This window comes from Leptodactylus fuscus, chromosome 2, assembly GCF_031893055.1.
Source record: "Leptodactylus fuscus isolate aLepFus1 chromosome 2, aLepFus1.hap2, whole genome shotgun sequence".
Lineage (NCBI taxonomy): Eukaryota > Metazoa > Chordata > Amphibia > Anura > Leptodactylidae > Leptodactylus > Leptodactylus fuscus.
Genome location: NC_134266.1, coordinates 99972269 through 99984246, shown reverse-complemented (window position 1 = coordinate 99984246; position 11978 = coordinate 99972269). Strand labels below are relative to the sequence as shown.

General features: G+C 39.5%; 1 protein-coding gene across 1 annotated transcript; it reads left to right on the top strand.

Annotated features, from left to right (window-relative positions):
• The first annotated feature begins 670 nt into the window (after positions 1-670).
• On the top strand, positions 671-11147 carry LOC142194883 (acidic mammalian chitinase-like). Its single transcript, XM_075264310.1, has 11 exons — positions 671-742; positions 4518-4547; positions 5832-6033; positions 6544-6600; positions 6688-6853; positions 6964-7088; positions 8575-8698; positions 8883-9068; positions 9250-9369; positions 9452-9593; positions 10788-11147. Exons 1-11 carry the CDS (start codon positions 718-720, stop codon positions 11060-11062), a joined length of 1452 nt encoding a protein of 483 aa, XP_075120411.1. The 5' UTR covers positions 671-717; the 3' UTR covers positions 11063-11147.
• Positions 11148-11978: the final 831 nt, after the last annotated feature.

Genomic DNA, 11978 nt, shown 5'->3' with positions numbered 1-11978 from the left:
ATGGGCAATAAGAACATTTGATATTTTTACCATACTTTTTTTAACAAATATTACATTTTTGCATTTCTAGTTTACAGTGACCTATTGTTGCTGCTCTATGGAAAAAAATAAATTCCCTAAAATGTGGAAAAATACATTAAAAAAAGCAAGTGTGAATGACGACTGTGAATGGAAAACCTACGATTAGCAAAGCCAAATTTGTCTTTTTTTTTATATAAAGCTCCTTTATCAGATATGCACTAGGTATCTATTTAATTTCCATTAAAGCATATCTTTCTGGCATATCCCAAACTGACTTCAAATGGTTCTAATCGAAGGTGATTACATAGTAGCGAAGGTCATAGTTATAATATTATCACACTGTCCTCACCTGGTAAACGGGTTATCTAAACTCGTAATGTTAAGGAGAGGCGTTCATTGGTTGGAAATATGAACTGTTCACAAAAGCACACATCTTAGCGTCGCCTTTGGCTTCATTTTGTTTCTGCAAATATCAAAACTGTCCAAACTGACCAAGGATAATATATCATAATTCTGATAATAGGTTTTCAAATAATTACTATTTAATCAAGATACCAACAAATAAAACAAAAAAAAGTCTGGATATTTACAGAGCAATTAATTGTAAAATTTACATTGTCCAAGTGATAAGGAAAGTGGAATGGAGAGACGTATAAATAGCGATACCTCACTTACTGGAGTCAGTACATTGGCAAGATGGCAAAGCTTATCCTCCTCACTGGTAAGGGAATAATAGCAATTCTACAATTCTATAATTATTTATGTACTTCATATTATTTATAGGAGTTTATTTAGCTATGTTTAGTTATTTGGTAACTGCTAGGATATTGTAGAATAATTACGTTTATACCAAAGTGAATATTACCTTTGAGAATTATTTTTACTTATAGTCTCAGATTTCTATTTACTATAACTGTAAAATAATATATAGTAAATGTTTCCTTTATTAGCAATCACAGATATTAGAAATCCATATACTATATGTTCAAAACAGCAAACTGTAGCAAGTATCTTTCACTGAAAGTTACACGTGGCTATATGAATGTGCTTTAACAAACAAATCTCTGGTTCCAAAACTGTAAAATATCAACAAATGTGGAGAGAATAAGCCACTCACAGACACTTGAGGCTGGACTCTACCTACAGGGAGCAGGTCATTTCCCTGGTCAGGCTCTGACCAAAGGAGGCCATTGGGTGCCTTGTCCCCAACCCTTGTTAGGGTTGTGCATGGCACAAAATACTCACTTCACTACATACAGAAAGGCAGCATACAGCATTTCACACAGACTATGTGCCAATATTGGATAGAATTTAATAGAGCAAGTTTATTATGAAACAATGCATTGTGTGGGTGAGATGATGTCTAGGTGGGCAAGAGTGAATCAGCAGGCTACTGAGAGGCCAGTGGAATTTGAGAATGGATAGCAGGTAACATGTGCATTAACTGTACAGTAATTCCCCAGAATGTATTATATTGGAGGGCCATAAACTCCCTAGTCCTATTCTGATGAAGGCACATAACTCCCTTGAGAATAAAATGATTGTGCATGTTGGCATTCAATGGCTCATTGCTTCTTTCCCCATCTGCAGTTAAGACTCAATAAACATTAGAAGTATTAAGTCGGTCCTGCCAAAATCGGTATAGCAGCTGCAGCTACCGTATTTTTCGGACTATAAGACGCACTTTTTTTCCCCAAAATTTTTGGGGAAAAGAAGGGTGCGTCTTATAGTCTGAATGTAGCGCCTGGCATCCGCTGTAATAGAGAGGCGGATGCCGGCACGGGATAGACGCCGGCACAGGTGCCGGGGCCTGAGACATCGCTGCGTTCCTCTGCCCTGCATGAAGCCAGCAGCAGCAGGAGTGATGCTATTCCGCTCCTCCGTCCCCCCGCCGCTGGCTTCATGCAGGGCAGAGGAGTGCAGCGATGTCTCAGGCCCCGGCGTCTATCCCGTGCCGGCATCCGCCTCTCTAGTACAGCGGATGCCGGGTCAGTATCTGTGGCCCCTTCTCCCCCGGGGCTGGTCCCCACCGGCCCCGTACCTGTAAAGTTGCAGGCCGGCTCCTGCGCGGCGATATCGCAGGAGCCGACCTGTCCGGGTGACAGCCGGGAGCCTAATGAGGCTCCCAGGCCTGTCACTGCTGTATTAGTATTGCGGCTGGTCTCTATGACAGAATAGACAGAATGTCCCATAGACGGCAATACAGTTGTATTGCCGTCTATGGGACTTGCAATCAAGCGACCGCAGGTTCAAGCCCCTGGGGGGGAATAAAATAGTAAAAAAAAAAAAAAAAGCTTTAAAAATATATAATAAAAATATAAAATAAATAAAAGTTCTAAATCACCTCCTGTCCCTAGAATATATATATAAAAGTAGAAAATCATATATCGTAAACTACCGGGTTTTTTTCAATACAAGGTGATCTAAGCAATAGATATTCCCCAAAATGGTATAACTAAAAAGTACTTCTGGCCCCGCAAAAAAAAACACTCTATGCATCCCCGTACAGCTGCAGGGTCACCTGTCAATGTGGCCTTGCAGCTGTTGCAAAACTACAACTCCCATATATTAAATATTTTACCATTTTTTGCTTCAAAATTTTTTTTCCCTATTTTCCTCCTCTAAAACCTTATGCGTCTTATAGTCCGAAAAATACGGTATTAGTGTGCCTTTTCCAACCCCCAATAGTCTAATATATGAAAAGTTTGTTATATTCACTTGTATTATTAATTTATATAAAATTGTTATATACACTCACCGGCCACTTTATTAGGTACACCATGCTAGTAACGGGTTGGACCCCCTTTTGCCTTCAGAACTGCCTCAATTCTTCGTGGCATAGATTCAACAAGGTGCTGGAAGCATTCCTCAGAGATTTTGGTCCATATTGACATGATGGCATCACACAGTTGCCGCAGATTTGTCGGCTGCACATCCATGATGCGAATCTCCTGTTCCACCACATCCCAAAGATGCTCTATTGGATTGAGATCTGGTGACTGTGGAGGCCATTGGAGTACAGTGAACTCATTGTCATGTTCAAGAAACCAGTCTGAGATGATTCCAGCTTTATGACATGGCACATTATCCTGCTGAAAGTAGCCATCAGATGTTGGGTACATTGTGGTCATAAAGGGATGGACATGGTCAGCAACAATACTCAGGTAGGCTTTGGCGTTGCAACGATGCTCAATTGGTACCAAGGGGCCCAAAGAGTGCCAAGAAAATATTCCCCACACCATGACACCACCACCACCAGCCTGAACCGTTGATACAAGGCAGGATGGATCCATGCTTTCATGTTGTTGACGCCAAATTCTGACCCTACCATCCGAATGTCACAGCAGAAATCGAGACTCATCAGACCAGGCAACGTTTTTCCAATCTTCAATTGTCCAATTTCGATGAGCTTGTGCAAATTGTAGCCTCGGTTTCCTGTTCTTAGCTGAAAGGAGTGGCACCCGGTGTGGTCTTGTGCTGCTGTAGTCCATCTGCCTCAAAGTTCGACGTACTGTGCGTTCAGAGATGCTCTTCTGGCTACCTTGGTTGTAACGGGTGGCTATTTGAGTCACTGCTGCCTTTCTATCAGCTCGAACCAGTCTGGCCATTCTCCTCTGACCTCTGGCATCAACAACGCATTTCCGCCCACAGAACTGCCGCTCACTGGATGTTTTTTCTTTTTCAGACCATTCTCTGTAAACCCTAGAGATGGTTGTGCGTGAAATTCCCAGTAGATCAGCAGTTTCTGAAATACTCAGACCAGCCCTTCTGGCACCAACAACCATGCCACGTTCAAAGGCACTCAAATCACTTTTCTTCCCCATACTGATGCTCGGTTTGAACTGCAGGAGATTGTCTTGACCATGTCTACATGCCTAAATGCACTGAGTTGCCGCCATGTGATTGGCTGATTAGAAATTAAGTGTTAACAAGCAGTTGGACAGGTGTACCTAATAAAGTGGCCGGTGAGTGTACATTGTGGTCCATTTTAAACCCCATTTACAATGGCCAATTATCAAGAACTACTATTCCTAATTCCATATTATAAATGGATATACATGTTAGACAAAATGGACAGTTTTCAATTGTAAAAACTGATATCTTTAACAGAGCAGTTACACAATATAGAGTATGGCTAGATTAAGTTCTTCTCAGCTCCCTAAACGTCCACCATAAAGATGACACAACAGGGCCTGGGCGACATCAAACAGTTCTGGCGGATGTGTTTATGGACCTGCCTGTCTGACTCTTCCTGATAGGGGCAATGTTGAAGAATGTGCCATAATTTTGTTCAGATTTTAACATGAAAAATAAAGTATAGAAATGATACCTGTAAGATATTATAATTGCTATAATGCCTATATGGATGAAAAACTTGAGGAAAATATGTAATAGATAATAATGTTAAATTAACATTATTATCTATTACATATTTTCCTCAAGTTTTTCATTGTTAATACATACACATTAAAATTTGTAACATTTCTGTCTTTCAGGACTGGCATTATTGCTGAATGCTCAGATAGGTAAGTTGTAAAATACCAATACAACCCACACACACTAGTTTTTTGTATTTCTTTTTATTTAGTTAGTTTTTGCCCCTCTGTGGTCTTGTAGGTATTAAGGCCGCATGTTAACGAAATACACCGTTTTCGGCTGTGAAAAAAAAATGGCAAAGAAAAATTCTTTTTAAAATGTTTTTAGCTACATGTTGAGGGGCCTTAGCTGTATAATATAACTCCTATATTTGATTTTTTTGTGTGTGTCGGGGTGTTAGGTGATCATGTTACTACAGGTTGCAAAGTTCCCATTAGCAATACTCTTATTGCCAGGAAGAGTCTGTACAAGATAGACACTTCCTGGCAATGTTTGTCCCATAATTGCTAGTGGGAACTTTATAGTCTGTTAGCTATTAGAGGTGAGCGAGTACTATCCGATCGAGTAGGTATTCAATAGAATACTACGGTATTCAAAATACTCGTACTCGTTCGAATACTACTCCTATTCGCAGTAATGATTCGATTCAGAACCAGCATTGATTGGCCAAATGCTATACAGTGTATAGCATTCGGCCAGGTTCTGCAGGATGAGTAAGTTCACATTAGCGCTTGCCTCCGGTTTGGAAGGAGTCCGCAGGAGGACCCCCCTGAACGGAATATCACCGCAACTGCAAGCGCTGTGCAGTTAAAGCAAATGGACCCGTTATAGTCTATGGGGTCCGTGCGCTTTAACTGCACAGCACTCCTCCTAAACACTCTCCTTCTGCTACTCGTGGACTTAGTTACTCTCCTTTAGTCGAATAGTGGTTTCCCCTGAAACAAGGATTTTTTTTGCCATAGACTGTAATGGGATTTGATATTCGATCCAGTATTCGAATATTGAGGCTCTACTTGAAACAAATTTCGAATATTTCACTACTCGCTCATCTCTATTAGCTATCAAAAGAAAATTAGATAGGTTAAGTTTATTCCAAAAATGCTCACCAAACAATCCCTAAGACAATAACAATATAAAAAAAATAGGAGTTACATATTGAAAAATGTGTCAGTCTATGGAGTAGTTTAAAATGCACATAAAAGAATCATCTGGATAAAATAAAACACCACCCCTCTTACTCTAGAAAAAATAGCACACTGTCAGCTCTCTTGGCACTGGATAGTAAAACCCGCCAGTTGGAAAAAAAAAACAAGTGTATCATATATAATTGCGTATAAAGGTACAATACTATGTGCATTATTACTGGGTTTGTATTCTTACCATGACTTTGATAATTATATTGACAAGTATGTGCTTATTCTTACCCCATATAGGCTCTGCCTATGAGCTTTCATGTTATTTCACCAACTGGGCCCAGTACAGACCTGGACTGGGGAAGTTCAAGCCTGATAACATTGACCCATGCCTGTGTACTCATCTCATCTATGCATTTGCTGGCATGACAAACAACCAAATTGCCACAATTGAATGGAATGATGTCACTCTGTACAGCTCTTTCCAAAATCTAAAAAATCAGTAAGTAGCTATATAATAATTTAACACAGGATAATATTGGTCTATTGAGATATACAATCATCAGTTAGTATAGTGCCTTCTTGGTCTTGATCCAGGCACTTTTTTGTTATTTTTACAATTTGCTCAAAAAAAACCTAACCAATCTCAATCATACATCTATAGCTCCATATAAAATTAGAGCCATAAAGAATTGCAGTAGGAGCCTAGAAATACATACAATATAAACCCATAGAATTCTGATTGCTTTTTCACGGCTCCATATTATGGGACCAAACAGAAATGTTCCACCCATTTGTACTTGGTGTTCATACTAGAAATAAGCAACTGACTATAATGGGGTCTGCAGAGGGCCATTGGGTTTCCACCATTTCTATACTGAGAATGACCGTGTGCAAGTAGCTGAGCCATGATTGAAAACATGGATGGCACATGGATGACAAAGCACACAAGTTGTACATTTAGCCTTAAATAAACAACAGAAGTAAACAAAAAAACATTTCTAAATTTCAGGAATGGTAACTTGAAGACTTTGCTGGCTATTGGAGGTTGGAACTTTGGTACCGCACCGTAAGTACTAAAAAGTGCAATTGTCCAACTGCAGATCAACATGGCTTTGTATTGTAAAAAAATATTTTTGTTCTGACATGTTTCCAGTTTCACCACCATGGTCTCTACTGCTCAGAACCGTCAAACCTTCATTACATCTGTGATCAAATTCCTGCGCCAGTATGGGTTTGATGGACTTGACATTGACTGGGAATATCCTGGCTCAAGAGGCAGCACTCCTCAGGACAAAGCTCTCTTTACCACTTTGGTTCAGGTAATCTTTATGTGATTAATGTCATACTTATATTTAGCAATATCCAGTACTTCCATACTTTAGTATCCAATACTTTTCTTTTCGTTGATCTTTATTTTCTATTCTTATAGGAAATGAGGGCAGCTTTTGAGACAGAGGCTTCACAATCAAACAAACCAAGGCTCATGGTCACTGCCGCTGTGGCTGCTGGAATTTCCAACATTCAGTCCGGTTACCAGATCCCTCAATTGGCTCAGTAAGTAAAGAATGCATCAGAAATATAGTCAGACTATAGACTACAAACGGTTCTTTTGAGAGTATCATTACATGCTAGCAATGAAACAGTTTGTAGTATGCTGCTATATAGAATACCTAGTAGGATTCCCGAAGGGATAAGCACTATCTGCTAAGTGAACCTGAACCACAAACTAAATTCAACATTGAAGTGAATGGATCCATGAAATGAATGGATCCATGAAAAAATGGATCCCACGCAGATATGTGAAAAACATGGCACAAATTGGTTTGGTTGTTTGAATATAGTGTTACAGTATATACAAATGCAGTGTATACATATATAAAATCCTTTGTTAGTAAGTAACAATTTCATATCAGGCAAATAAAAAGTAAAATGATCCTTTTAAAAGGAAACCTGTCCATTGGTTTGGGACCATTAAACCATCATTGTACAGTTAAGAATTTGGGGTATAGAGTAGCAAACCTCTGTGATATATAACCAGCCATTGATGGGGTCTATAGAAGTTTAAAGGGTTTGCTGAGGGTCTCTGGCGCATGCACACCATGCAACAGAGACTCAGGAGTCTTACACATCATCTCATAAGACAACGGACCTCTTCAAACTTTCATCAGGCAAGGTTATGTTACAGAAGTATGTGTCCTTAAACCCCAGCTGCTTAATGGCATGCGGCCTGGTAGTGGTCCTAATGCCATATGACATGTTGCCTTTAGGCTAAGGTCCTATGTTGCAGAAACAGAACATTTTTGCCTGCAGCAGAAACTCAGTGAAAGTAAAACTGAGGCTTATTGTACAATCAAAATAATTCATCTCATCCAGACATTGTGGGAAAAAAAGAACTGCAGAAAAGCTACTTTTTTTTCAAAAACTACAAGAGGTTTTTTTGTAGATTTATTAGGGGAAGAAAAAAAGCTAAGAAATACGCAGCATAAACTGAAAAAACTTGTGGTAAAAAACATACATTTTTGTGACAAATGTCACGTCACCAATCCATTCAATGCAAGTAACGGGGATATTCATACAACTGTCAAAATATAGGTCATGTCCTAATGCCATCTAGATCCCCTTTGAATACACGATGTCCAAGAAAAATTTGTTTTTCTCTGCCTTTTTCGACCTCGGTTGTGTGATTGTAACCTTAGAGCCTTTTCACAATGAAATTCATCCTTTTATTTCACTGACAGTGAAAAACTAATGCAAAATGGATGACAACTGTCCATCAGAAACGGAAGAACGCAACAGATGCAAAATGGCCATTAAAAGTGGACATGTATGTCTGTTTTGTTCTGGAAAGCAGTCCATGTGTGGGCCGTAGTAGACAATTCAGGTAATACGGCCCCCACTTGGACTTTTCCATGGACGGGATTCGTGCAAGGGCCCTACGGGTTTCTTTTGTTAAGTTTGTTTCAAACAGTTTTAAAGAATAAATAACAGTCTAGTTGTGGCTTTTCTATAACAAATATTGCAATGCTTTACTATATTTTAGGGCTTTGGATTATTTCCATGTTATGACCTATGATCTGCATGGATCTTGGGAAGGATACACAGGAGAGAATAGCCCACTTTATTCTAACCCTTCTGCCACTGGTTACAACTCTTATCTGAATGTGGTTAGTATCTATATATGATGCATCTGTAATCATGCCAAGTCTGGAGTTTTACATCTTGAGAATTTCTACACAAGTGTATGTTTGCATATGCATGAATGGATAAATCCACACAATGATTTATCACTTATTTTAGTATGCTGTAAAACCTGAAAAAATACACTGTTAAACTCTTAATACATTCCAGGATTACGTCATGAACTACTGGCTGAACAATGGTGCCCCAGCTAATAAGCTTATTGTTGGATTCCCAACTTATGGACATACTTTTGTACTGAGCAATCCATCTAACACTGCCATTGGTGCCCCCACTTCTGGACCTGGACCTGCTGGACCTTACACCAGGCAGTCTGGCTTCTGGGCCTACTATGAAGTAAGATCTTATTAAACTTAATAGTATAAATCATTTTAGTAATCCTAAAACAGTAATGGAAAAATTAAGAGAAGTTAAAAGTTTACACTAGCAGCAGTCACAAAGAATAGCGTCTATGCAAACAGTGGTATGTTAAAGGAGTTTTATCAGCATTTAACACCATTCCTGTTTATTTCTGTAGATTTGTACTTTCCTGAAGAATGGCGCTACTAATGTGTGGTCTTCTGCAGAAGATGTTCCCTATGCCTTCCAAGGTAGTGAGTGGTTAGGATATGACAATCAGAAGAGTTTCCAAATAAAGGTAATAGCAATTTTTTTAGTGAAAAACAAAACAAAACAAAAAAACAGTACACTAACATGGCTTGTCACATTTTTATGTATAGGCTGAATGGCTGATGAAGAACAACTTTGCAGGTGCTATGGTGTGGGCCATTGATTTGGATGATTTCACTGGTACTTTCTGTAACCAGGGCAAATACCCTCTGATCTCCACACTGAAGAGCACTCTTGGCGTTCAAGCATCCGGTAAATATCATCTTCAAATGTAGACTTTACTTATATTTTCCCAGTCAACTATTGTTCCAGTCAACCTTTGATACATACATCAATAGCACACATTCATAAAAACAGACAGGGTTACTATGTTACTATAAGGTAGAATTATGTTTTATATATATATATATATATATATATATATATATATATATATATATATATATATATATATATATAATGTTATAGTGTATATATATTATACCATTGGGAAAACTGGGATATGGGCTGCTGGGCTGGCAAGCTACCTACCCCGAGGACCCTTTCCCTGACTATTGCTGCAGAGTGCAGTCCGGCAGCCCCCACTCTATACCTTCAAAGCAGAGGCTGCCGGACAGCTCCAAAAGTTCATAGCATGATGTTCGCCCAGCAGTTTCATTGGGACCGAATAGGTCCATACAGAAACTGCTATTATACTCTTGGGATTCTTCAGACCCCAGATTATAATATGCCCAGGAAAGGTGATTAAATGTAATAAAGTGTTATTTACCTTTCCTGGGCTCTGGTACAGGTCTTCCAGCCTCTTCTTATTTTAGAGACTTCATAAATGTCACCAGAGACCACTAAGGAGTCTGTTGCTGCGCTTACAGTTTAATGACAATCCTGACCCAACTGCCTTTTACTTTACTTACATAGGACTGCAGCCTTCACATATAAAGCAGGCACCTCTGTGTAATATAAATGTCTGTTTTACATGGAGTAAGAGGCAGCAGTCCTGTGTATGTGACAGTTTAAGTCTGACATGGTAACTTACATAGAACTGATTCCTCTCCCTCTATGTAAAGCAGTCCTATGTAATATTCTTCACACAAGACTGCTTTACATGGAGGAGCTACTTGTGCTGGCCCTGCCTATTTGACTCTGTCTACTTGTACTGAGTCTGCTTATAAAATGGGACCACTTATTATTTCCATGGCCACTTTTAGGTCCTAGTTCACCCCCATTATAATGTATGCTACATTATGTTACTTTAAAGTCGAATATTGTTGTAGGGATCTGTTCATTTGGCAGGAGTGAATAGGGAAACTACTTCACTTTGGCATACTCATCTTTACCAGATGAATGTCATATTTGAATAACTAATTTTTTAACCCTCTATGCTGAAATAATTTCTACTAAACAAATAAAAATGATGTGGTGATTTACATTATTTCTTATGGCTTATAGGCTGCACACCTCCAGCATCTCCTGTTGCTCCAGTGACAGCCGCTCCACAAACTGTGCCCAGTGGTTCAGGTTCAGGATCAGGTTCCGGTTCCGGTTCAAGTTCAAGCGGTAACACAGGAGGCAGTGGATTCTGTGCTGGCAAGGCTAACGGTCTCTATCCTGTGGCTGGAAACAAGAATGCTTTCTGGCACTGCTTGAATGGCATCACCTACCAACAAAATTGCCAGGCTGGCCTTGTTTATGATCCTAGCTGTGAGTGCTGCAACTGGCCATAATCTGTGAAGAGTTTGTAAAGACTACACAGAGAACATCAACCTGATATTTTACTAGTGCTACAATAATAAACAAGTGTTCAGCATATACAGTGTCAAGCGTTTTATTCCAAATGTAGCGGTATGCTGTTAAAGTTTCATAAAACCACCAAGATCTCCAGTCTGCACTGCCGTCAGTTGCCTAGTTGAAAAGATACTATATACATACAGTGGGGCAAAAAAGTATTTAGTCAGTCACCAATAGTGCAAGTTCCACCACTTAAAAAGATGAGAGGCGTCTGTAATTTACATCATAGGTAGACCTCAACTATGAGAGACAAAACGAGAAAACAAATCCAGAAAATCACATTGTCTGATTTTGTAAGAATGTATTTTCAAATTATGGTGGAAAATAAGTATTTGGTCAGTAACAAAATTTCATCTCAATACTTTGTTATATATCCTTTGTTGGCAATGACAGAGGTCAAACGTTTTCTGTAAGTCTTCACAAGGTTGGCACACACTCTTGTTGGTATGTTGGCCCATTCCTCCATGCAGATCTCCTCTAGAGCAGTGATGTTTTGGGGCTGTCGCTTGGCAACACGGACTTTCAACTCCCTCCAAAGGTTTTTTATAGGGTTGAGATCTGGAGACTGGCTAGGCCACTCCAGGACCTTGAAATGCTTCTTACAAAGCCACTCCTTCGTTGCCCTGGCAGTGTGCTTTGGATCATTGTCATGTTGAAAGACCCAGCCACGTTTCATCTTCAATGCCCTTGCTGATGGAAGGATGTTTGCACTCAAAATCTCACAATACATGGCCCCATTCATTCTTTCATGTACCCGGATCAGTCGTCCTGGCCCCTTTGCAGAGAAACAGCCCCAAAGCATGATGTTTCCACCCCCATGCTTTACAGTAGGTATGGTGTTTGATGGATGCA

Bases quoted from the DNA above. Each gene is read 5' to 3' on its own strand.
- LOC142194883 (XM_075264310.1), top strand. From the start codon at position 718: ATGGCAAAGCTTATCCTCCTCACTG. The intron at 4,548-5,831 runs GTAAGTTGTAAA...TACCCCATATAG, and splicing joins ATTGCTGAATGCTCAGATAG to GCTCTGCCTATGAGCTTTCA. The intron at 9,594-10,787 runs GTAAATATCATC...TATGGCTTATAG, and splicing joins TCTTGGCGTTCAAGCATCCG to GCTGCACACCTCCAGCATCT.